We start from the raw sequence: 26,648 nt of genomic DNA on the forward strand, positions 1-26,648 counted from the left end.
CCCCAAATAGCCATGATGGCCAGAGCTGGGCCGATTTGGAGCCAGGAGCCAGGAGCTTCTTCCGGCTCTCCCATGTGGGTGCAGGGGCCCAAGCACGTGGGCCATCTTCTACTGCTTTCCCAGGCCATAGCAGAAAGCTGGATTGGAAGAGGAGCAGCTGGGATTCGAACCGGCACCCATATAGCATGCCAGCACTGCAGGCAGCAGCTTCACCCACTATGCCACAGTGCAGCCCCTCTCATGACTATGTTTAAATTATAGCTGCTACTTGGTCTCACTTAATGTGCTCACAAGAGGCACATGTACTACACAACACCAAAGTCCACGTTACCAAGAGTTTTGGTCATTGCATTTCACTGTAACTGGTCAGCTTTGGGCCCCTGTACCTCACGCCTTTATCCTGGGGGTCTGGCAGACTGGGAAGGGCCTGCAGTGTCACTAAGGTTGGCTGCCTGGAGGGCTTGCCCTGCTTCCTGGTGGCCACCCCGGGCCTCCAGCTCATGACCAGTGTGTGCCAGTAGAGCTCTTGCTGGCCACCAGGAGGCACTGCTACCCCTGAGTCAGAGGAAGCCCCAGGGCAGGGCAGGCCTCCCTCCCGCCATCTTGGTCCTAACCAAGGCTTGGCTTCAGAATCTCCTGGGAGTCTCTCTCTCTCTCTCTCTCTCTCTCTCTCTCTCTCTCTCTCTCTCTCCTTCCTCAAACCTTTTTGTCACAGGACATTTCAAACATGTGTGGCGGGCCATGACACCCCAGGGAGCCATGGGTGGTCTTCAATAGTGATCCTCTCACCTCCAATCTCGTGTGGTCTGCACCTGCCGGGGAACTTGCGGAGGGTCGGGACGCTGGGCCTGTCCCTCATGTCGAGTCTGGGGTTTCCCGAGCCTCTGGTGGTGAGCTCGGCCCTGCCTGCTGGGCGCCCCGGTGGTCAGCACCACTGTAGCAGTCAGGCCCAGCTCCCGTGACCTTGGCCTCTGAGTCCCGGGCCTAAACACGTGGGATCTGAGCCCCCCACTCACGCTCATTTCCTCTGGCGCAGGTCCCAGCTGACTGCTCGCTGCTCCCGGTGCAGGGTCTCTGGCTCTCGGGAGGCCCAGCCCTGAGTGCCCACCCACCACCACACTCTGCTGGCGGCCCAGCCTTCCAGCCCTGCCCCTTCCCGGCGTGGAGACGGGCCCTGTGCTCACTCCCCGGCCCTTCAGACCACAAGGACGCTGCCAACCCATCACAGCTTGACCGTGTGTCCAGGAAAACACCTGCTGTGTGCCAGCTGGTGTCCCCCCACGTTCGTTGCTGAGGTCCGGACCTCCAGCAGCTCCCAGTGCAGCCGTGTTTGCCCCTGGGCCTTCACGGGGTCATCGAGGCAGAGGAGGTCACGGGCCGGGCTCCAGTCCAGCAGAGGCGGACACCTGGGCACAGATAAGTGAGTACAGAGGGGAGACCACGGGAGGACATGGCGGGAAGCCGGCTGCCAGCAGGCAGAGAACAGCTCACAGGGCCCTCCTGACCTTGACCTTGACCTTGCACTTCCGGCCTCCAGATCGGGAGGAACTAAATTCTGCTGTTAAGCCCACCCCTCCTGATGCCCGTGAACCACCCGGACCACTCCGAGCAGTGTCAGAGGCAGCCCCTCGCCCTGGACAGAGCGCCTCCATTTGCGTGTGTCTCAGTTGGCACTGGATCCCCTGGGAGGTAAGACTCTCAGGGTGCCCAGCCCCGCACACCCTGACCCTCCTGGGAAGTGGGCACCCAGTCCTGAGCTGCGGCCCAGCTCCTGTGATCTGCAGCTGTGGGAGAAATGGCTGCACAACCCACGGCCAGGGCGCAAGTGGAAACCCTGGGGCCGTTTTCCAAATGCCTCTGCACGTGTCGACACGGCAGCGGCCTGAACACCGGCCCTTCTAAGCAGGGGCCCCGAGTGGCTGCTCAGGCCATGGCCCCAGGAGCTTCCTGCTGTTGGGGGACAGTGAAGAGAGCGAGAGGCAGACCAGAGTGCCCAGGGCAGACAGACCCTGCCAGGAGCCACGGAGACATCACGCCTGCCTCCGTCTCAGTGTCTGTTGGGCTGCGGTAACACAATGCCAACGCACTAGGCTGATTTATAAAGGGAAATCTGTTGCTTATAGCTCTGGAGGTTGGGAATTCTAGGATCAAGGACCTAGAGAAGATCTTCCTGCTTTGTCATACAGGCAGCAGGGCAGGGCAGGGCCAGGGTGGAGAGAGAGAGGGGGAGGGAAGGGAGAAGGGGGAGAGGAGAGGAGAGGAGGCAGGGGGAGGAGGAGGGAGGAGGAGGAGGAAAGAGGGAGGGGGAGAGAGAGACTCCATCCTCATGGCCTAATCTCCTTTCACTGGGTCCCACACACCCCCTGCGCCAGACACACACACACTGCTGCATGGAGAAAGTTCCCAACACACGCATTTGTTGAGGGGGTGGCGTCCACACCACAGCAGCCACTGATCAGCCACGTGGCTCCTTTGATGTGAGCCAAGTGGAAGCTTCCAGGCCAGAACACGGGGAGACTTTCCACACAGCTCCTACGTCATTGCGCTTCCCCCCCTCCCCTGCCTGCATGCATCAGGAGTCCCCCCCTCCCCCGGTGGACAGGATGTTTCTGATCCCAGCGAGCCCGGGGCCCACTGCTCTGCGCCCCAGTCAGGAGAGCCAGGCCCAGCTGCTGCAGGGGCACTGGTGTGCAGCCCTTCGTGCTGGTTTAGGCTCCAGCAGAGGGGGAAGGGGTGGGCCCAAAGCGGCCCCCGTGACGCCAGCCTGGAGAGGTGATGGATGCCACAAGGGTCCCAGGGATCCACTCCTGCTCCCCACAGGGAAGGTGCCAGAGGCCGTGAGCTTCAAACAACAGGAAGGACACTCCTGTGAACCCAAGCAGCGAGACGTCCCCGGAAGTCGAGGGAGATGCCCAGCCCAGGGCGGGGGCTGGGACTGGGGGGCCCAGGTGGCCAGAGTGCCAGGCTCCCGCTTTTTACAATTTATTTATGTATCTGAGAGAGAATGTGCTCCCGTCTGCTGGGTCACCCCCCGGATGCCTGTGATGGTTGGGGCTTGGCTGGACCAGAGGCAGGAGCTGGGAACTCAGCCAGGTCTCCCACAGGGTGGCAGGAGCTGGACTTCTTGATCCCTCACCAGCTGCCTCCCAGGGTCTACATCACCAGGAAGCTGCCGTTGGGAACAGAATGGGGACTCTGATGTGGGGCGCAGGCCAGATGCCTGCCCTGGGATTCCAATTTTCTTTAACATTTATTTATTTGAAAGGCAGAATGACGATTTTCCACCTGCTTCTTCACTCCCCAAATATCTGCAACAGCTACGTCTGGGCCAGGCCAAAGCCAGCAGCCAGGGACTCCATCCTGGTCTCCCACGTGGGTGGCGGGGACCCAGGACCTCCACCCTGGTCTCCCACGTGAGTGGTAGGGACCCAGGACCTCCACCCTGGTCTCCCACGTGAATGGCAGGGACCCAGGACCTCCACCCTGGTCTCCCACGTGAATGGCAGGGACCCAGGACCTCCACCCTGGTCTCCCACATGAGTGAGTGGCAGGGACCAAGGATCTCGATCCAGGTCTCCCACATAAGTGGCAGGGACCCAGTGACTCCACCCTGGTCTCCCACATGAGTGAGTGGCAGGGACCCAGGGACTCCATCCTGGTCTCCCACATAAGTGGCAGGGACCCAGGGACTCCACCCTGGTCTCCCACATGAGTGAGTGGCAGGGACCCAGGGACTCCATCCTGGTCTCCCACATGAGTGGCAGGGATCCAGGGACTCCATCCTGGTCTCCCACATAAGTGGCAGGGACCCAGGGACTCCATCCTGGTCTCCCACATGAGTGAGTGGCAGGGACCCAGGGACTCCATCCAGGTCTCCCACATGAGTGGCAGGGACCCAGGGACTCCATCCTGGTCTCCCACATGAGTGGCAGGGACCCAGGACCTCCATTCTGGTCTCCCACGTGAGTGGCAGGGACCCAGGACCTCCATCCTGGTCTCCCACATGAGTGGCAGGGACCCAGGGCTTCCATCCAGGTCTCCCACATGAGTGGCAGGGACCCAGGGACTCCATCCTGGTCTCCCACGTGAGTGAGTGGCAGGGACCCAGGACCTCCATCCTGGTCTCCCACGTGAGTGGCAGGGACCCAGGGACTCCATCCTGGTCTCCCACATGAGTGAGTGGCAGGGACCCAGGGACTCCATCCTGGTCTCCCACGTGAATGGCGGGGACCCAGGGACTCCATCCTGGTCTCCCACGTGAGTGAGTGGCAGGGACCCAGGACCTCCATCCTGGTCTCCCACGTGAGTGGCAGGGACCCAGGGACTCCATCCTGGTCTCCCACATGAGTGAGTGGCAGGGACCCAGGGACTCCATCCTGGTCTCCCACGTGAGTGGCAGGGACCCAGGGACTCCATCCTGGTCTCCCACATGAGTGAGTGGCAGGGACCCAGGAACTCCATCCTGGTCTCCCACGTGAGTGAGTGGCAGGGACCCAGGACCTCCATCCAGGTCTCCCACGTGAGTGGCAGGGACCCGAGAACTTGAGCCGTCACCTGCTGCCTCCCAGGCTCATTAGCCGGAAGCCAGACAGTAAGCATGGGGTAGCTGCACTCAGGCCTCCCAGACAGGGGCTTAGCCTCCGCGCCACAGCACCCGCCCTGGGGATTCTGCCTTTGAGGCTCTTCACGGGCCCGTGAGCTGCAAGCATGACTCACTTCATCAGAAGGCTGGGGTCACAGCTGGTCTTGTCCAGGCATCATGGCGGGAGCCACCTGCACTGCACCTGGGGAGGGAGGTGTCTCCCCAAAGACCAGGCAGGGGCAGCCCAGACACCTGCCGTTCCTCCGTCCTTGGGTGTCCTGGTGGGATGTGGCAACGTGCAAGGCACACAGCAGGTCCCACGCTGACACCTTTTGCTGGGCAGTGTTCCCCACCCCCGACTCTAACCACAGATTCTGAAGAAAACAGTGGCCAAGGTCATTTCCCTTTTTCCCCCCTTAAATGTACAGCAGCTCTGGTTCAGGGCCGACTCTACGTTTGCAGGCACATGCCTGGGAAACAGAAAGTACTTGTTCTTGGTATTACAAGAAACCAGAGCCTAACGACATCAGTTCTCCTCTGTGCCTTGGTTTCTGCTTAGGAATGTGGGACTGTGGTGTGACCCTGACGTGCGACTCAGAGATGGGGAGACCGCAGGGCTCCTGTAGGGCCTCCCTGGCACCCTGCAGCCCTGGGAGGAGGCGGCTCTTAGTGCTGGCCCCTCTCCTAGGGTGAGTGTGTTTTCTTTTTTTTTTTTTTTTTTGACAGGCAGAGTGGACAGTGAGAGAGAGAGACAGAGAGAAAGGTCTTCCTTTTCCGTTGGTTCACCCTCCAATGGCCGCTGCGGCCGGCGCACCGCGCTGATCCGAAGCCAGGAGCCAGGTGCTTCTCCTGGTCTCCCATGGGGTGCAGGGCCCAAGCACTTGGGCCATCCTCCACTGCACTCCCGGGCCACAGCAGAGAGCTGGACTGGAAGAGGGGCAACCGGGACAGAATCCGGCGCCCCGACCGGGACTAGAACCCGGTGTGCCAGCGCCGCTAGGCGGAGGATTAGCCTGTTGAGCCGCTGCGCCGGCCGAGTGTGTTTTCTAAGGCCCTGATAGCCTGGATGTGTTCAAATACAAACACGACAGGGGTGTGTGTGTGTGTGCGCACCTGCGCACACATAGTACAGACACACACATACACACACATATATATATACACATATATACACACACACACACACTTCTGTTTTTAACAAACATTTTATTTTAGGAACACTGAGATTTACAGGAAAATTTCAAAGGAGATGGCAGAGAGTTCAGCCTGTGGCCGTCTAACGCCCCCGCTGTTTAACTACCAAACTAAGAGATTGACCTGGTCTGTTACTTGTTAACCTGAGACTTCCTTTTTGGCTTTTACCAGTTTTATTCTACTCACATCTGTGTGTGTGTGTGTGTGTGAGAGAGACTGTGTGTGAGTGTGTGTGTGAGTGTGAGTGTATGTGAGCTGGGATCCAATCCAGGAAACCACACTGCATGCAGTCGAATGTAAACATGAATGTTTGCACTTTTTACTTTAAAATCATTACGGATTGACGGGACGAGAGAAGTCCAGAGAGCCCATGTGCCTTTCTCGGAGTCTCCCCAGGGAGAACGTCTCGCACACAACAACGGCAGAACCCTGGCTCTGACGCCGGCACAGCACACAGCAGAGCAAAGCAAAGATGTTTGAAAAGGTAAATATATTTTACGTCTCACAGCCCAGAAGATCAGACTCTTTCTCCCAAAACTTCAGATTTGCCTCCAAACACAGTCTAACCATGAAATTCTCAACCTTCAACTACCGACTGCCCAGGCGTTCCCAGAGCAACGAGACTCTGCCGGGGTCTGGGGCGCCTCAATTGGCTGCACTTCGAACTCCCCACATTCACAGCGTGTGAGTCGCTGCACCTCTTTTTCCCAATCCCTTTTCAAATATGGCGCCCCCGCTGCTTCTCCTGTCTTCTAGAATTTTTGGAAAGATGCAGCAGAGTGAGATAGAGATCCGAGTGCATTTCCTCTTCTGCGGTTAGCTACGAAGATGACACAAGGTAGCTTAGCTGCTTAGGCTGCAGAGTAAACTGCCCAAACAAACCAGCTGTATCTGAAGGGAGATTGACAGCTGTCTGTTTCCTTACTTACTGTCCAGGCACCTCTACAGGCAGACTCCGAGGAAGACAATTTTTCATTTTTAAAAAATGTTGTAGGCCAGCGCCGCGGCTCACTAGGCTAATCTTCTCCCTGTGGCGCCGGCATACCAGGTTCTAGTCCCGGTCGGGGTGCCAGATTCTGTCCCGGTTGCTCCTCTTCCAGTCCAGCTCTCTGCTGTGGCCCGGGAAGGCAGTGGAGGATGGCCCAAGTGCTTGGACCTGCACCCGCATGGGAGACCAGGAGAAGCACTTGGCCCCTGCCTTCGGATCAGCGCGGTGAGCCAGCCGCAGCGGCCATTGTGGGGTGAACCAACGGCAAAGGAAGACCTTTCTCTCTGTCTCTCTCTCTCTCACTGTCCACTCTGCCTGTCAAAAAAAATGTTTAATTGGTTTTTATTTGAAAGGCAGAGAGAGTGAGAAAGAGAGCGAGAGAGCGAGAGCGAGCGCCCCGCTATGTGCTGTTTCATGCCCAAACACCTGCAGTGGCCACGGAGCTCCATCCGAGTCTCTCACGTGATGGCAGGGACTCAAGCGCTTGAGCCATCGCTCCTGCATCTCGGGTCTGCACTGGCTCTGCTGTGGCACGCGGCGGTCTTCACCAGCGTCGTGACTCGTCCCGGGACAGTTCTTGTGTGCATGCTGGCATAACTCTACGCCGAGCCAGGGAAACAGGGTCCTTGCAGGCGATCTCACCTGGGCACCAACCAACAGGCTCCTCCAATCATAAACCAGAGCCCTTGATCGCTTTAAAAACCCGGGCCTCTGCCGTAGCTGCTGTGGGGGAAGGGCAGACATTCCTCGCTTCTGCCTGAAACTGGGAAAAATGTGAGGACTTGGCTCTGCAGCTACGCCAAGTGCTGTCTCAGTGAAAACCCCAGCGGACTCTGAGGCCACTGCTGTCTCGGCAGCCCACATTCCAGGCATTGCAGCCCACGCCTGCCCGGCTCCGCGGGCCGTGCGCGCAGGGGAGCCAGTCCCACGCGTGCCCTCACAAAAGCGCCTTCTCTGAAGCCACGCTCGTGCCCGTGTCTCGTGGGAGAAGGGCAGGAGAGTCCTCCCAGCAAGGGGGTGTTGGGAGGGGGGCCTGGCCGCCTGCCCTCTCGCCGCTGGTGAGGGGATGAGGACCTGCTGGCCAGGGTGCAGAAGGAACAAACCCCGAGACACAAGGGCCAGCAGGAAGACTGGGTCTCGGCAGGTGGGCAGGAGCAGGGGTGAGCTGGGCAGGGGCTGGAAGGGTGCAGGGGTGGGGCATGGCGAGGTGGGGGTCTCAGGAGGGGCCTATGCCAAAGGTCCCAGAGCAGCCCCCCATTGGTACCCACACGGATCCTGGAGGTTTCTTTTAGCCAATGGGGTTGGAGGGCTGAGGGCCCTGGAGTTCACCTCTCAGGCTTGGCCGATTTCTCTAAGTGCCAGACTGGGCAGTGCTGGCCGCCATCAGTGGGACGGAGAGTGGGATCGCTGACAGCTCCATGCCTGGGAGTGCAACCGCAGCGAGGGCAGGAAGGCAGGGCCCAGAGGCTGCTCGGTGAGCTCGGGCCAGGTGCAGGGTAGGTCCCGGGCCATCCAGGAGGCTGTGCCCTCAGTGTGCTCTCACCTGCCAGTGTCTGGCAGCCAGTTCCTGTTGCCCTGGCAACCCCCGGTCCTCGCAGTTCCCTGGACCTAAAGTCAGCCTCTGTGGGTGGAGCCAGAGGCACCCAGAGCACTGACTGTCCCCCACCCTCACCAAGCTCCCCTGCGGGAACCTCAATTGCCACCACCGGCACAGGAAAGGAAACCCCTCCCTGGGGCACAGCCAGCTCCCCAAGCCCGCGCTGGTCTCGCGGGGAGTGTGAGTGTGAGTTTTTGTTCAAGTCACTGTTAGGTGAGCCCACCTCTCAGGGCCCGAGCCAGCAGCCAGGACAGCAGACTCAGGCCGCCTGTGTCGGGAAGCTGGCCCTGCCTGACTCGCCGTGCCCCGGGCCCTTCTGCTCCCTGCTCTGTAACCCAGGGTTAAGAGCAGACTTGCCCTGACCCAACACGTTTAGGGCGCTCAGAAGCGGCTCTGTGAATGCTGGCCGGGATTCCTGCGTGCGGATCTCCCCCAGCCGGAAGCAGCCTGCACACCCCAACCCCCGGCCTTTCCCTTCAACAGCCCCCAGTGGGTCTCTCCTGAGGCCTGCTTCTCGCAGCAGCAGCCCTCAGGCACCCATCGCGGGGCGGAGCGGGGCTCACGACGTCCGGACGTCCCTCGCCGCCTCCCTGCGTCCTGGGCCCCACAACGTGCAGCACTTCTAGGGCAGTATACTTGCTGATTGCTTCCTTCTCTGTGATTCACAACAACCAGCTAAGACACTGCCAAAGAAACACTCACAGCCGGCCCTCCGTGGCGCGCGTCCGCGGCTTCTCCCGGGACCTGCTGGTAAAAAGGAGACTGGGGAACAGAAAGATGCGACCCCACCACCGGCTGATGGGGACTGAGAAACCGTCGGCACTCGCGGGAAGGGAGCCGGAAAAGGACAGTGGAGCAGAGGCCAGCACCTCCCGTCCCGTCGCGGGTACCTTGCGGTGAGCATGCCAGTGAGAGCCAGAAGGAGGAGATGGGGTAACGCATTGCAAACAACGGGCCTTTGTGACTGTGGGCTGGCTGGGCCAAGTGTGAGATTGGGAGGGCGGCCAGGCCAGTCGGGAACCCTGCAGTCCGAGGTGGCTGTACCCCTTCCCCAGGGAAACCTCAGTGGTGCTCTCAGAGCTTGGGTGAGGCCCACCCGTGTTATAGGGGACACCCTCCTTCACTCCAAGGCCGTGACTGTAGGTGCTCACTCCACCTACCAAGCACAGCTGCACCCAGGTCAGGGTTTGGTTGAATTCCCCGGGTGCTATGGCCTGGCCGAGCTGACACAGAAAGCTGACCACCATCCCGGAGCTGCTGGAGATCCAGTGAAATGACCGTGGGTGCAGCCTGCAGGGGTGTGCGACAGGAGGGCCATGGGAACCTCATCCCAGCATGGGATGTCCAGAGACCGGAGCTCCAGGCGAGGTGGCGCAGATAAAAGCAGGCTCATGAGCTGGTGCCTGCTCTCTGAGAGGAGAAAGCCCCTCTGAGAACCCACCCGCCCGCCACACACTGAGAGGGACGCCTGGCACGGAGGGCATCCTGGCCTGGCTTCCACAAACGCCCAGTGACCCTCGCCTTAGTCCGCCCCAAACAGGACAGCCTGGGGCACTGCATTAGAGAGCGAGCCGGGCTGTCTCTGAGTGTGGGAAAGATGGCCCCAAGGGGTCCCATTTCCCCCAAAGCTTAAGTTCCTGCTGAACACGCTTATCCACTTAGTTCTTAGTGGAGGTTCTAACTTCCTGGGGAACGTGGGAGACAGTAAGATTCTAACTCCACACCCGAGCCGGCAGGTGTCTAGGACAGCACCAAGGGCACAGCGCGCAGCGACCATGTCGTCACATAAGTACAGGGACAAGTGGGGACCCAAATAAAGGTTCGTCCTCCCTCTACCTCCAGCCAAGCCTGGACCAGGCAGAGGACCCCAGGGAGCTGAAAACAGCCCCTTGGGACTGAAGTACAAGTGGCACTCGGACCCTGAAGCTTGGACTAAGTATTTGGGACCCAGAGATGGGGGTGAGGGGCAGGGACGCAGGCTCCTGAGCGCTCACCGGCTCCAAGCCCAGCACGTGGAGGAGTCCGAGTGCTTCTCAGGGGTGGGCACCTTGTAAGTCCCAGGCAGGTCCCAGGGAGCACGAGCCCAGTGAGGGGTGACTCCAAGTTCCCATCTAGGCCTATCCTCGGACTCACAACCAGCCCCAGGACAGGTGCCTCATGGTCACCCAAGCCTCGCCACACGCACCTGCTCCCGGCTTCCCAGCAGACCCAGGCAGCGCCCTGGGTGAGGCTGTCTGTCCCCTAAGGCAGCGGCCCCAAGCCCCAGGTGGTCAGAAGAGGGCTCCTTGCTCTCTTTCCCAAGGCCAGGGCCTCAGAGGGAAGAGATGACCTGCCCAGGGAGAGGAGACCAGGACGGGAAGCCAGAGCAGACAGTCGATGCGTGAAATCCGTGTCCCACGAAATACAAAACAGACAAGACTGCAGCCCTGGAGAGCCACGCTTCGAGGTCAGAGTGCACATGTTTACAGCTAGACAGACTCCCATGTCCCCAGCTCTGCAGCAGCCTTGGTCTCATTTCCAGGCCACAGAGGGGCGGGTGTCTAGTAGTTAAGACGCCGGTTAAGACATGCGAGCCCACGCCGGGGTGCCTATGTCCCCTATCCCGGCTCAGGCGTCTGATTGCAGCTTGCTCATGTCACCCTGGGAGGCAGCAGGGAGCGCTCAGGTAATTGGATTCCCGCCACCCGTGCGGAAGACCTGGGTTGAGTTTCCAGCTCCCAGCTTTGGCCTGGGAATTTGGGGAATGAACCTGTGAATGGGAACTCGCTCTCTTTCTTTGCCTCTCACATGAATAAAATCTTTAAAAGGCTGGGAGAGGAGCCGATGTTGTAGTGCAGCAGGTTAAGCCGCCGCCCACAACACTGGCATCCCGTGTGGGCACTGGTTTGTGTCTTGCCAGCTCCACTTCCAATCCAGCTGCTTTCTCATGGCCTGGGATAACAGTGGGAGACCCAGATGGAGCTCCTGGCTCCTGGCTTCGGCCTGGCCCAGCCCCAGTCATCGCGGCCATTTGGGGAGTGAACCAGCAAATGGAAGACCACTTTTTCTCCATCTCTACCTTTCAAAAATCTTTACACACACACACAAAAAAACCCACAAACAAACAAAAAAACCCAAAGCCACCTGCAGCACACTAGAGGCCCCATTTTGCCTCCACTTCCTTTCCTCCTACAGGGGCCTTGTTCAGCCCAGGCCTGATGCTCCTGCTGGAAGTCGTGAAAGCCAGACGCCATCTTTACCTGGGCGGTCTTGAAGCTGTCAGCGCTGCGGATTCTGGCATTGCTGCTCTTGGTTGTACCAAATCGTGGGAAATCAGGAGTCCTCTCGGTCCACCAGGATGGGCGTGGGGGATCCAATGTGTGTGGGGAGAGACCCAGGCAAGAAACGAGACATGGACGATGACAACCGTGAGCTGTGCTGCAGAGGGAGACCCACGGCAGGGGACGGCGTCCTCACCTAGGAGGTCGGGGAAGGGAACAGGTGACACCACGGCGGGTAGGGCTGGGAGGAGGGGCCGGCTCACAGGGAGGGTTCCAGCTGCTGGGGGCCATGCGGCAAAGCGGGCAAGAAGAAGGGGACAGAGTGAGGCCGGGGAGAGCCAGGAGCCTTGCAGGACTCCCCCGTAGGAGCAAGGGGAGCCCCCGTGGGACGTACAGGGCCAGGACTCTGTCATAGGGGAGTGTGGCGGCAGTGGGGGGAACCCGGAGATTGAACCCTTGTCACTCACGCCTTGAGCTGTTTGCCACTCGCCTCTCACTCCCCTCCAGACCATGACTATCAGTGCGTGTAGGGTCATGACCTTGACCTCCCCCAGAGGCACTTACGGCAATGGTGGATGTGGCCACACGCCAGAATCCCCCTTGGTCTCCTGGCTCCGAAAGGGGCAGTCCGACTGGAACCATCTGCGCAAGAAAACCCAGCGGGGGTGTCCCTGTGATCCCAGCACAGCATGCCCGCCGTGGGACAGGGGACAAAGAGGCTGCTTTTTATCATCCCCTGTGAGGTTGGAGGGCAACACGGCTAAGGCAGGGGCCACAGGAGGTGGCTCTGCAGGAAAAGCCACCGGGCAAGGCGGGGCTGCAAGCTTTCATTGAAAAGTGTCTCCAGGCAGCAAAGTCCTTCTGGCTCCCTCTGACCTCTGACCCCTGGAAGGTGAGGTACCCATCCTGGACGAGGCGGCACGGCGCTGGAGACAGGCGTGGTTAACCACACGCTCCCCGTGCCAGGCTCTGAAGGGCATCTGCAGGGGTTAACAGCAGCTGGGAGTCCTCTTGCACCTCACAGTGACATCCAAAGCCCGAAGATTTTCTGTCCTTGCACCAAAGTCACCAGGAAAACCTGGCCCCAAGGCAGGAAGAGGGAGGCGGCTGCGTGGGGCTCCAGAGATCCAGCCCAACCCTGCCGCGGAGGTGGTCCAGGCTAGAGGAGCCGGGGCACAGAGAAACCTCCTTTGAGGCATCTAAGGGATGGGCCCCAAAAGACCGATTGCAAGCTCTGAGCCTCAAAAATGACTGTCAGGTCTGTGCCTCTGGAATAATCTCACCCTCCCCCACCGGGGAGGTACACCCTTATTCCTCCAGAATTCAGGAGCTAGCGGGGCCTGCCCGGGAGAAAACAGGAAGCTGCAGCAAGTTGCTGGCAGGTGCACGTCCACCCCTCTGCTGATGCCCGCAGCGTCCCCGGATGAGCGGCACACAGGCATGCGGGCTCCTGGGGGCCACCAGCCAGAGCCCGTGGCCTTTGACCTTGGCAGAGCCAGGCAACTCGGCCGTTTAACACCTCTCAGGTGCTTTAAAACTTCATGGCCAAATGGAGTGAAATGTATGGGCTCATTCTGGTGCAAAAACTTTTCTTCGTGATACGTGGAAAATGCATCACGAGAACCTTGCGTGGATTTCAACATCGTCTTTGCACCAAAATATACTCACACTTTTCATCCTACTTTCCGGGAACTTTTTGAAGTTCCTTTTTTATTTCTTCCTTTTCTAGTTCTTTGGGAGGGAGCCTTAGCAGACAGCTCTGAGGGGCAGCAGGTTCATCAAAAAAGAGGTGGGTACTTGGTGTAGCTATTTTTTTTTTTTTTTGATAGGTAGAGTTATAGACAGTGAGAGAGAGAGAGACAAAGAGAAAGGTCTTCCTTCCTTTGGTTCACTCCCCAAATGGTCGCTACGGCCGGTGCTGTGCCAATCCAAAGCCAGGAGCCAGGTGCCTCCTCCTGGTCTCCCACGCAGGTGCAGGGGCCCAAGCACTTGGGCCATCCTCCACTGCCTTCCCAGGCCACAGCAGAGAGCTGGAATGGAAGAGGAGCAACCGGGACTAGAACCCAGCACCCATATGGGGTGCCGGCACCGCAGGCGGAGGATTAACCAAGTGAGCCATGGCGCCGGCCCTGGTGTAGCTATTAAGATGCCACTGGGGACACCCACATCCCATAGCCAAGTGCCTGGACTTGAGTCCCAGCTCCATTCGTGATTCCAGCTTCTTGCTAATGTGCTCCCTGGGAGGCAGCAGGTGATGGCCCGGGGACTTGGTCCCGGCCACCGATGTGGGAGACCCAGACGGAGTTCTGGGCTCCTGGCTTCATCCTGGCCCAGCCCCAGTTGTCATGTGCATTTGGGGAATGAACAAGTGGCTGAAAGATATCTCTCTTTTTCTCTCAAATACAAAATGAAAGCTAAAAAATTAAAAGAAAAGCCTTTCCAAATTTTATAACAAAAATCACAATCATTTGAATTTAAAAATATAAAAACATTCTCCCCTCCCCCCCAAAAAAATTAAGCAGGGGGTACAAAGAAAGGTATAGCAAACTGGCAGTTGTAGGCTGTCAGTAAAATAATTAATGTAAAAGTTTTTTAGAAAATGAAAAAAAATTAGGGCATTGTTGGCATAGTATTTTAAGCCGCTGCCTGTGTCACCGGTATCCCTTATAGGTGCCAGTTCGAGTCGTAGCCGCTCCACTTTTTTTTTTTTTTTTTTGACAGGCAGAGTGGACAGTGAGAGAGAGAGAGAGACAGAGAGAAAGGTCTTCCTTTGCCGTTGGTTCACCCCCCAATGGCCACTGCGGCCGGCGCACCGCGCTGATCCAATGGCAGGAGCCAGGTGCTTCTCCTGGTCTCCCATGGGGTGCAGGGCCCAAGCACTTGGGCCATCCTCCACTGCACTCCCGGGCCATAGCAGAGAGCTGGACAGGAAGAGGGGCGACCGGGACAGAATCCGGCGCCCCAACCGGGACTAGAACCCGGTGTGCCGGCGCCGCAGGCGGAGGATTAGCCTAGTGAGCCGCGGCACCGGCCGCTGCTCCACTTTCAATCCAGCTCCCTGCTAATGCACCTGGAAAAGCAGCAGAACATGGGCCAAGCCCTTGGGCCCCTGCACCCAGGTGGGAGATGCAGAAGCGCCTGGCTCCTGACTAGTCCAGCTCCAGTTGTTTCCATTTTTGGGGGAGTGACCCAGTGGATGGAAGATCTCTCTGGCTCTACTTCTCTCTCTGTAACTCTTTCAAATAAATAAATTAAAAAGAAAGAAAGCAAGCAAGCTCAAAGGTCTGAAAACTAGCAGGCCAGATACTGGGAAGAGGGGTCTCCCTGGGAGGTAAAGGGTTAAGGGGAGGTAGCCAAAATTGTCTAAAACCACCCATGCTTGTATTAGGAATCTCATTTTAAAAAGATCCATGTGTCTGAGGAGCAAGAGTTCCTGCACCCCAGATGCACTGGACGTTTCCGCTGCAGCAGGTGCAGCTGGTCACGTGCCCCAAGCCCATGGCCCTGTCCTGGCTGCTCACAGACCCCAGTTTGCCCTGGGGAAGCCCATCTTGCTGTTCCTCAAGGAGGTCCTTGCCCTGCCACCCAGCAATCCCTCCCTTGCCACTGACTGGCTGGGGGCTGTGCACGGGCAATCCTGGCGATGAGACCTGTGGGCAAGCCCGTGGCCTTTGGGAAAGGTCCCCACTCATAACGGACCTTGGGAGGAGCGGCTGGAGGGTCGTGGGCATGAGGTGAAGCCCCGAGGCCGAGGGGCAGAGCAGGAGACAGCAGCGATTTCCTGAGTGCCCCAGGTAAGCCGTGACAGAGCTGCCCTGCTATTTTTATGAAATTATAAATAAATTAATGTTCTGAGTATTTGCGTCATCTGGAGTGAGGTCTTCTCTTAGATCCTAATGGGGTACCCCATCATCTAAGCCGCTGGGGCCTCATCAATCACCTTGGAATTTAGAAAACGGGCCAAGCTGCTGAACGCCCCTGGTACTCGGGTGCCCCCTCCTCCCCTGCAGGTGCACAGGCTGCGGCAGCCACGCCCCCTCAGTGCAGGGATGGAGGCCCGGCCCCCAGGAGAGGCCCCTGGGCCTCCATGATGGCCACACACAGCCCAGTGATGGAAGGTGGTGCAGAGGTGTTTGGCAGTACCAAACAGGCCCAGACCAGCCTGAGCTTCCTGGGAGGGGTCCCGGGCTCCTTCCCTTCCTGTGCTCAGACCACAGAGCCCCCAACATCATCTAAGGAGACAACGGGGTGAGGCTACAAAGGACAGGCTCACAGCCTCTCTGAATAGACAAGCCCCCTGCCTGTCTCCGAGGAGAGGCCAGTCTCTGACGCTGATATCAGCATGCATTTCGGAAGAAGCCCACTGCCAGCTGGGACTCTGTGCACGGGGACAGAGAACACCCCTCCCCACAAAGCCAGGACCTGCTGCTGAGCCAAGGCAGCCCCCAGCTCACCCTCCCCGAGCCCCCAACCCCCCTCACTGAGGAAAAGGAAAACAGCCCCCCAGCGCCAAGACAGCCTTCCCCCGGCTCGGCACCTGAAGCTTCCGGGAGCCCTTAGCCCTTCCGGACCTTGCCTTCCGATTTGCCATTATATGCAAGGCACTCGCTTTTCAGAACCAAGGACCCAACAGGGGAAACGCCTTGCCAATGCCAAGGCTGCACTTCCTACACACGCCACATCCTCTCCCGGCAGGTCCCCGACTCCCATCAGACCCAAAGGCCTCTGCTCACACTTGGAATGTCCCCTGGAGGGGTCAGTGAAGTTAACCCGGGTGAAAGGAGACGGAGCTGGGCGCAGGAGTGGGAGCCGCTGTGGCTGGCCCGCTCCACCTGTCTGACCTGTTAGGCTCACTGCCTCCTTGGGGCCCGGCAGAGCTGGGCAGGCTGCCAGCACCCGGGCCCCTCCATGGTGCGGGTTCACCTGCCAGAGTGGTGCCCCTCCCCCCTGCTCCCTCACTGTGACCCCATTCCCCCCCCAAATGCATCTCTGCTGAGTCACTTGGCTCTGACCCTGAAGCTGGCGGGGAACAAGGGAGAGGGAGATGGAGGGGGCGATGGGGAAAACCCCACTCCCGCCCCAACCCACCAGCCCAGGGAGGTGAGGCGGGGCAGGGCGGGTGTCTGGGCAAGGCCCGCGTGTGTCTGGGCCAGATTCCACAGCTGTTCCTTCCCTCTGGGTGGCTATTTTGGGAAAGGAGCTCTCCTCCACAGTGGACAGACTGGCTCCCATGGACGCTGGAATCCGGAAGACTCCCAGCTCCACCGAGGCCCGCATAGGTACAGCAGGGAGCGAGCCCAGAGCAGCTCCTGCCTGCCGCAGGCACTTCAGCTTCTTTCCCTTCCAGGAACGAGCGGATACGGAGCATCTGAGCACATAGCCTTGTCTGGGTGGAAGGTCCCAGACGGTGCCGGGGCTGGGGCCTGCCCGGACATCCCGCGCCCGGTCCCACGCATTGCTCAAATTCGATCATGTGCCTCTGAGCTGGCAGAGGAAGCGGTGCCTCTGTGGGCCACTGCAGCACAGAAATGGCCCGGGCCCATGACAGCTCGGGGCACCCTGGGTTCTTTCGATGTTTAGGTTCTGGGGGCCAAGGGTGGGTGACGAGACAGACAGCCCCGCCAGGAAATCAGACTCCAGGAGAGGTGAGCAGGGGACAGACAGAGCCCATTCTACCTCCCGCCAGGCAGCCCTGCGCAGCAGGAGCCGAGGGCAGCTGCCTGCTCGCCGGGTGTGGCCGGGCAGGCTGTCAGCAATGACCTCAGGGTTGTGCCTGTCCTCAGAGTGACACTGGGCTCTGTGCAGCCCCACCTCACTGCCGCCAGCTCACTCTGGCCTTGCTCCAGGGACCAGACGCCCGGCAGTGAGCCCGGGCAGCAACCTGGTGGGTCCATCCGGGAACCCGATCCCACCTGGCCCATTAAGAGCCCTCACCTTCGTCCCATGCCAGTGCCCAGGGCAGAGGCCTTTGTGAAAACCCCCCAAGCACCGGCCAGCAGTGGGCCTCCCTGGCTCGGAGATCACCCACTGGTTGCTGGGTTCTGGCCCAAGCTAGCGAGAGGGAAATAGCTGGTGGTTTCAGAAAACTGAACTGCAAAGGTGTTCACTGTCAAACCGTCAGCCGGCGGGAGCTCAGCACGCCCTTAGCTGCTTTAGGGAAGTGTTTGCCAAGCGGAGCTAAAAAAGAAGTTGAGGCTCCGTGTCTCCAATTTAGTAGAAAAGAATCTAAATTTACATACAGAGTCCCATGATAAGTCATTTGGGATCCCCCGAAGTGGGCCGGCTGCTTGTGGTGAGAGCGGGGTGAGTCAACGAAGCCAACAAGCGAGCCTGATGAGGTCAGCGATTTGGAGAAGGAACAAAGGAAACTGCAGCCCAGCCCGCGGCGGCCACGCAGAGCCGATTCTGAGGCCGCCAGCCCAGCAGTTCTCGACCGGGGACAACCTGGGCGATGTCTGCAGGCCTCTGTCGCTGTCCCAGCTGGGGGAGACAGGTGCTGCTCGTGTCCAGTGGGCGGAGGCCAGGGATCCTGCCCGACTCCCCCTGCTGCCCCACAGCAAAGCACTACCTGTCCCCAAGTGTCAACCGCCCGCACTACAATTGAGAAACTGCTCTAAGGCACTGAAAAATCTCTGCTTCGGGAACCCTGGGCCCCCGGGCCGAGGCCCCCATGAGGACAGCCGTCCCTGCAGCATCTTGGGAGGGGCTGCTGGCAGGGAGAGCCACCCGGCCAATGCCTGCCTGGCTGACCCCAGGCCCCGGGGCTTCAGCACTTACCCCGGCTGCTGGAGGCCTGAAGACCCCAGTGCTGCTGTGGGTGACAGCTCGCGGCACCGCCGCCCTCACCTCCACAGGTGCTTCAGAGCTGGCGGGGCGATTCTCACTCTGTCTCGCTTGAACAAGAGCCGCACCCGCCCTTGAAGCAATTTCTTTGCGTTCCTGAGCTGCCAGTCCAGGGCGATAGCTGAGGCCACTCTGGGAGAAAGAGGAGGGAGAGCCGAGTGTCCACCTTCCCATGGATGCAAGGCAAGGCCCAGCGGGCAGCCGCGGGGAGCTGGACTCCTCCAGGACCTGCAGACGAGCTGTGTGTGCGGGAATCCTGTCTTCACTCCTGTCTGGTGCGCGCCAGAGCACACAGCTGGGCACAGTTGGCAGCAGCCGGTCCGGGGCCCTGGGGCAGGCCGAGCTCCTGGCCGCCTTGTGGAAGGCCCCCGCCCTGGGCACCACGAGTCCATCAGAGACTGAGGCTCTGGGAACAGAAGCAGCGCATGGTGCTCCAAAACTCAGCCAGGGGTCCGCACACCACCCCCGAGAGGAGGGGATGGCGAGAACCGGCGGCTGCGGGGTGGGGGGTGGGGGTGCACTGCAGTGGGTCCAGCCCATGAACTACACCCACGGCTGCGCTGCTTGCATTTTCACCACTATCGCCCTTTCTTTCACGACTCTGAACGCTTCGGAAAGGTAGGAAGATCTCTCCCATGCATGCCCAGTACCTGGGAAACACAGCCTTCCCTGCTGGTCTTGGTCAGGAGTCCGAGCTGCTGGTCAGGGTCTCCCAGACCCCAGATGAGAGGCTCGAAAGGGCAAAGGGCAGAGGCAAGGAGACATAGCTCCTGTTCTGGGCAAGGCTACACCGAGCAATGATCCAGGAAGAGAGCGTGGTGGGAGGGCGGTGGGCGGTGCTCACCCCGCTGAGCACCGCCATCGCCTGTCCCCCCAGACCAAGCCCTTTCTGGGGGAGACAGGGTGGTCGCAGGGAACTCCAGCTCCCATCACAGCCCAGGAAGCAGAACCTGAGCTCCCCTTTGAAGCGTGGGCAGGGAAGCTGTAGCCGGCAGAGCAGACGGACAGGAGCCACTTGCCCCAGGAAAAAAAACTTGGGGTTCTTAAACATGCATGGAAAATGCATATTACAAAAAGAAAAAACAACAAACTATGCCTGGATTGCAGATTTTTTTTAGCCAAAATAAACTCATCTTTTCCTTTCATTTTCCACGAGCTTTATGGAGTCCCTTGCTAGAAAGGGCTTCCCACAGCTGTGCCGCCCGCTGCCCAACCAGGCAGCTGGACACAAAGGCTTCGAAGCCAGACAGGGCTGGGGACGCACCCCCTGCCTCGCGGGCAGTGGCGAGGGGAGTCGCGCTGCTTGACTGCTGTGCCCAGCCTGGCACCTGCCAGCTCGGCGCCTCCTTGAGCCTCCCTGTGTTGATCTATGTCACACCCACTTCCTGACCCCCTGAACCCATCACCCGCTTTTCCATTTGACCGCTCGCAAGAATCCCAGGCTGCACATGGTCCTGTGTGTTGCTTCACTCCATACCTCTGTGTGCCTGCACGGCTCCAGGCTCCCCTCCCCTCTGCGTGCCACAGCCAGCATCCATAACTCACACTGGTCCACTTTTCCCAGCTCCTCACCTGTCCTGCAAGATAGACTGAGGCACCCAGAGAGGGCCAGAGCTGCGTGGACAAGGTTCTGGCTCCATGGGACAACTCACTTGCTCTGCCATTCTTATGGTATCTACTTCCCCACTAACATCATAGTAAAAAAAAAAAATGCTAAGGGGATGAGCACTTGGTACTGCGGTTGAGACGCTGCTTGGAGATGCCTGTATCCCACAGTGGAGCGTCTGGGTTTGATACCCGGTTCTGCTAATGAGGACCCTGGGAGGTAGCACTGGTGGCTCAAGTAAAGATCGCCTGCCACCCACATGAGAGATCTGTGCTGAGTACCCGGCTCCAGCAAAAGTCGCAGCCTCAGCTGTTCAGGGCCCTTGGGGAGTCAATCAGGGGATGAGCCTTTCTCAATCTCTCTCTCAAAATAACTACAAGTTAAACATGCTAAAAGGGCAACATTCGAGTGTAGCGGCATCACATTTTAACCATATAGAATGCATTGTAAGATGACGACAAAGAAAGTGGCAAATGGACGAAATAATAACCTAAGGCTTGTGGCTTCCCTTCAGCTTCAGAAAACACCAGCGCAAAGGCAGACACAGCCAACGTTCCCAGTGGGCTTGGGTCCCAGGAAGAAAGAGCAGCTCCCGGAGCCCAGGCTGGGGTCCTGAGCCCTGGGACGGTGCCCAGCCATAGGAGTTAGTGCCCTGGGGTAAAGGAGGGAGGGGTGGGAGAAACACAGAGGGAAGCAGTTGGGAATGCAGGGCTCAGGCGGGTAATGGAGGGAGGGACCCACCTCCTGCCGTCCACTGGAGGGGCTCTGGGAAGAGCATCAGGACCCAATGTCCAGGTCGGGTGGGAGAGCCCACGGCTGGCCCAAGCAAAGCAGGAAAGGAGGGATGTTGGGGGACCACCGAGTGTTGTCTGCTGTGTCCCCGTCCCCACACCCCAGTGACCGCCTTTCCACCCACACCTCTGTCCTTGCCCAGCCCCAGTTCACAAGCAAACCCTGCCCCGAGGTGCACGTCGGAGGCCCTGAGACATGAGCAGCTCGTGTAGCGGGAGAGTCCCCTGGCTCAGGGCGTTTTGCATTTGAGCACTGAGTGCATTTTTTATCTGGTTGAAGCCCAAAGAATGCAGCTCTGGCTTCTGACAAGCTAGCTCATAGGAGACCGGATGGCACCGGGAGGGAAGCAGGGGTGGCAGACCAGGGTCCTCTGCTCCCCAGGGACACTGAATCCCCCTGCCCTGAAAACCTTCCCCCCAACCTCCCCAGCCAGCTCCTGCTCCCCAGCCAACCCACCTCTCCCGGCAGAAGCACCTTACACCGCGGCTATGGGCTCCGGTGCTACCCTTGCTCCGTCCCCTCCTTGCCAGACTGGACACAAGCGTCCTGTTTCAGTCCCTAGCACAGCAGACAGGGCACGGCAGGTGCCAGTTCAGTGTCTGAGAGAGCAAGGAAGGTTGGAGGGCAGGGGGCAGGGGACAGACTGGGCTGGCACTCGGGTTCAAGTCCTTTGTTCACTTAGACACCTGGCTGAGCTGCAGGGGTATGTTCTGTAAAAAAGGGTAAAATGGCATTATTGGGCCTCATATTGTGGCACAGCAGGTTGAGCTGTCGCTTACAGTGTCAGCGTCATGTATGAGCGCCAGTTCATGTTCCAGCTGCTCCATTTCTGACCCAGCTCCCTGCTAATGTGCCTGGGAAACCAGAAGAAGATGGCCCAAGTGCTTGGGTCCCTGCACCCATGTGGGAGACCTAGATGGAGTTCCAGGCTCCTGGCTTCCATTTGGCCCAGCCCCAGCTACTGTGACCATTTGGGGAGTGAATCAAAAGATGGAAGATCTCTCTTTGTCCCTCTCCCCACTGCCCCATACTCTTTCAAATAAATAAAATAAATCTTTAAAAACAAAACAGGACTGGCGCCGTGGCTCACTAGGTTAATCCTCCGCCTGTGGTGCCGGCACCCCGGGTTCTAGTCCTGGTTGGGGCACCAGTACTAGTCCCGGTTGCTCCTCTTCCAGTCCAGCTCTCTGCTGTGGCCCGGGAAGGCAGTGGAGGATGGCCCAAGTGCTTGGGTCCCTGCACCCGCATGGGAGACCAGGAGGAAGTACCCGGCTCCTGGCTTCAGATTGGCGCAGCGCCGGCCATAGCAGCCATTAGGGGAATGAACCAACAGAAGGAAGACCTTTCTGTGTCTCTCTCACTGTCTGTAACTCTCTCTCTCTGTCTCTCTCTCTCACTAACTCTGCCTGGCAAAAAAAAATAAAATAAAATAAAATAAATAAAAACAAAACAGGCCAGACAAAATAGAAGAGACAGCAGACAATGCTGTAGATGCTAGAAACCTGCAGAAGGATGCTTCTGTTGGAGGACACTGGCTTGTAAGTTAACAGGGACCTGAGTTTCTCATAAGTTCCGAGGGTTGCTTGGAACAGGGGATGCCACACCCCGAGGTAACCACACGCTGAGCGTGGGCAGGTCTGCAGACCTGGCTGGGGAAGTCCACGGAACTGAGCGCCAGGGCTCAGACGCCAGAAGCCAGGGCATTGCCTGCTCACGGGCCAGGGCCATACCGCACTCCTGCACCCTTGGCCCCACCTGACGACGGGCCAGGCAGATACCTGGGCACTTAGGCAATGGTGAGAGGATACAGAATAACCAACAGCAGCGGCGACATCGACAGTGGTCCTACACCATGCCAGGCTGTGCTCTGAACCCTTCAGCTGCCTTCAAACACCACAGGAGGCCGAGAGGCACCCCTGAAAGACACCCACACCAGGTCCCCGGCACCGGGGAAAGTGGCCGTGCAGGGACGCTGCCTTGGATGACCCAGGCGGGCCCACAGAAGCTGGAAGCTGACAGAGACAGGGAAGGGTTCTTCCTGGCAGCCCTGGGAGGGGCCTCTGTCCTCAGAACCGGGAGAGGACACAGTTCTGGGTTTTACGTCATTTGGTTTACAGCATTTGTCACAGCGGTCACAGGAAACTAATTCACTCCTGGAGTCACCAGTGAGCTCCCTGATGCACCTGCAACAGCGGGGGCCGGGAAGCAGACCAGCAAGCCCCCAGGGCAGCAGGCTGCCTGCCGCCTGGGTGCCGCATCCCAAATCAGAGTCTGTGTTCCAGTCCCCGCTGCTCTGCTCCCGATCCGGCTCCCTGCTAACGCACCTGGGAGGCCGCGGAAGATGGCCCAGGTGCTTGGGCCCCTGCGCTCACATGGAAGACCCAGATGGAGCCCCTGATTCCTGGTTTGGGCCTGGTCCAGCCCTGGCTAGTGTGGCCATTTAAGGAATGAGCCAGAGAATGGAAGATCTGTCTCTCAAATAAACGAATCTAAAAGAAAGACAGAGATAGAGACAGAGATAGAGACAGTGAGGAAGGGAGGGAGGGAGGGAGGGAGAAAGAGAGAAAGAAATAAAAAGAGAGGTAGGTAAGGCCTCTCAGCAACCCAAACTCCTATCACCGTGCCGCCCGTCCTCAGGGCCCCGCTGTGCCCGTTAACATTCCGAATTCTGTGAGTCAGGACTTCTCTTCCCGACCACCCTCCCTGCCTCCCACCTTCCCAGTGAGCACAGGAAACAGCTAACATCACTGAACGCAGCGACTCCAGTCGGATGACATTGCCCCTCACCGCGACACTGGGGCAGTGCACGCTCGCCCGTGCACCCTGCAGGATTGGCCTGTTCTTTCTTCCAACGCCAAGCGACTCGGGGACGGGCTTTCTGAGTCCACAGTAACCTACCAGCCACGGCTCACGGGTTAGAAACGATGTGCAGAAGCCGGATTTCCCAGGAGGGCAAAGTGAGAGGCACAGACCGACGGCAGAAGTGGAACTACCAGGAAACACTCCCAGCTTGGGGAAAAGCCCTGAGGTCTGAGCCGGGCGCCCTGGCACAGCGACTCACGTCACAAGGAGTATCTGCTTCAGCAGGAGAAGGTAAAACTGTGTCTCAGTGGCCGGCGATGTGGCATGGCGTGTAAAGCCGCCACCTGTGACAACTGCGTCCCATATGGGTGCTGGTTCAAGATGCTCCACTTCCGAACCAGCTCTCTGCTCATGGCCTAGGAAAATCAGCAGAAGATGGCCCAAGTATTGGGCCCCTGCCACCCACATGGGAGACCTGGATGAAGCTCCTGGCTTCGGCCTGGCCCAGCCCGGCCATTGCAGCCATCTGGGGAGTGAGCCAGCAGATGGATAATCTCTCCTTCTCTCTCTCTCTCTCTCTCTCTCTCTCTCTCTGGCTCTCCCTCTGTAATTCTGACTTTCAAATGAATAAATTTTTATACAAGAGAAGTTAAGAAGCAGGGGAAACTCAAGTTCTGTTCTAGAAAGATTTCCAACAGCAAACAACCGCTGAGAAGCTCTGGGGCAGAACGGTATGTCTGCAGCTGGCCGGGACACACATGGCTTCCCGGGGGTCAGGCTGCCCTGCGTTCCGTGGTCCCACCCCCAGGCCCCCTGTGTCCCAAAGACGAAGCGCTCACTAGAAGCAACGCTCTGCTCCCTGTCACGTCGCTAGTGGGAGGGTGTTCCCACCCCAATGCGTCTCCTGCTGAGGACTGCCCCCATGTGGGCCCCCCCCACCTCTGTCCTCACACACGGTTCCCTGCTTGTCCCCCGCCCCAGGCGGTGAGGCCAGAGGGAGGGTGTCCCACCCTCTCCTATTATCTCTGTCTGGGCACTGCGGGAATAAGGCCAGGTCTGTGTCAGCCCCCAGCACTGCACTGAGCAGAAAGAATTCAACTAAGGGCACCGGATATGTGAACACATGAATGAATGAAGGGGTAAACGAAGAGCCGGATGAATCTGAGAGTTCCGACAGGACGGGTAAATCCCTCACCCGCCCCTCTCTTCCCTCTGCTGATTCTGCCTCAAGGTTCCCTCACCCAATTTCTCTTTTATAAACCCCCAGGGCCAGGGCCGGCGCTGTGCTGCAGGTTAATCCTCTGCCTGCCGTGCCGGCCTCCCGTATGGGCACCAATTCTAGTCCTGGCAGTTCCTCTTCTGATCCAGCTCTCTGCTATGGCCTGGGAAAGCAGTGGAAGATGGCCCAAATCCTTGGGCCCCTGCACCCACGTGGGAGACCTGGAAGAAGCTCCTGGTTCCTGGCTCCTGGCTTTAGACCCACCCAGCTTCGGCCACTGTGGCCATTTGGGGGAGTGAACTAGCAGATGGAAGACCTCTCTCTCTCTGTCTCTCCCTCTCACTCTTACTCTTCTTGTTAAATAAATAAGTACAAATCTTAAAAAACAATCCCCAGGCCCATTCAGCCACAGACGTGCGCAGGACCCCGCAGGTCCTCACACCCAGGGCATCAGCAAAGGCGTCAGTACGGCCGCCACTGTCCTCACTCTTCCTGTGAGCCGGAAGTCACTGATGTGGAAGAAAACACGAGGACAGAGGAGCCACACAGAGCACCACAGTCTGGGGACGGACCCCACGGGGGCCCTCCCTGTGAGTACGGGGGACCAGCACTCTACTTCCAGCCCACAGAACGTGGCCCAGGACGGAGATGCCACCCCAGGTTCGTGTCACCTAAGACCCCCTCTTGCTCTCACACTCGCACTAGAGGTGCTCCCTTTGCTGGCTGAGCCGCCATGTCGTGGGAGATCCCGGGGCAGGGCTACAGGGCCAGGGGCTGCAGGGGCTCTGGAGCTGAGAGCAGCCCCTAGCCACCAGCCAGCAAGAAGCCACGGGCCTCAGTGGTCCGACCACAGAGAGATGAATCCCGCCAACCACCTGAGTGCATTTCCAAGGAGACCCTTCCCTGGTGAGTCACTAGATGACCCCCGGGCCTGGCTGAGAACCTGATAACGCCTGGTGCAGGACCCAGCTACACTGGGCCCAGATGGCTACGCACAGACGCTGAGATAACACAGGTGTGTTTCCAGGCCACGGAGTCCGTGGTCACCTGTCAGGCAGCGGTAGAAACTAGCACGGCGGTGATGTCAGGAGGGTGTCAGCCACTGCCCCGAACTCTTACACGGCTTGTGCTCCCCAAAGCACCCCCATGCCCATTTCAGGTTCCCCTGCAGGCCCAGGCCTGCTGCCTCCTCCTTGAAGGCAGCAGAGTGGTGCTGACCCAGACCGAGTCACGCCGCACGCCGGGTTCTGCCCTGACCACGCCCAAGCCGGTTTGTGCAGTAAAACCCTCTGCTTCCTCGAACGTAAAATGGGAGCAACAGCAGTGCCGCGCTGCTCCAAGGGTTCAGTGAGGTCGCATTGCCCAGCGCTGGGCGGACAGCAATCGCGCAGTGTGTGCTCGCTGTCCGTGCATTCGTGCTGGTCCCCGTCCTGTCTTTGCACCTGGGATGGGGGTCCAGGGGGCCACGTGACCATCTCGTGTGATCCTCGTGTGACGCTGGCATGGGGGCAGGATGGGAACGGCTTATTCCAGGCTAGGAAAATACGTCAAGAGATGCTAGGCAGCACCGAGGACCACTCCTGCGTGGGAGACCTGGAAGACGCTCCCGGCTCCTGGCTTTCAACTGGCCCGGCTCTGGCTGGTGCGGCCATTTGGGGAGTGACCCAGAGGATGGAAGCGCGCACTCTCTCTCTCTCTCTCTCCCCCCCTAACTCTGCCAAACAAATAAAAAGTAAATCTTTGAAAGAAAAAAAAAAAAAGCAGC

The 26,648-nt window shown here is 59.0% G+C and overlaps 1 protein-coding gene across 1 annotated transcript in view; it reads right to left on the bottom strand.

Annotated features, from left to right (window-relative positions):
• Positions 1–664: 664 nt before the first annotated feature.
• Positions 665–26,648, bottom strand: part of LOC133761197 (uncharacterized) — a 44,340-nt gene continuing 18,356 nt past the window's right edge. The window contains exons 5-7 of the mRNA XM_062193850.1: positions 12,186–12,263; positions 11,601–11,817; positions 665–1,406 (exon numbers count right to left, since the gene is read on the bottom strand). Of these exons, the coding sequence (XP_062049834.1) occupies positions 1,223–1,406; positions 11,601–11,817; positions 12,186–12,263 (479 nt within the window). The 3' untranslated portion in view covers positions 665–1,222. The remainder of the gene's footprint in view (positions 1,407–11,600; positions 11,818–12,185; positions 12,264–26,648) is intronic.

This window comes from Lepus europaeus, chromosome 5 (genome assembly GCF_033115175.1).
Source record: "Lepus europaeus isolate LE1 chromosome 5, mLepTim1.pri, whole genome shotgun sequence".
Classification (NCBI taxonomy): Eukaryota; Metazoa; Chordata; class Mammalia; order Lagomorpha; family Leporidae; genus Lepus; species Lepus europaeus.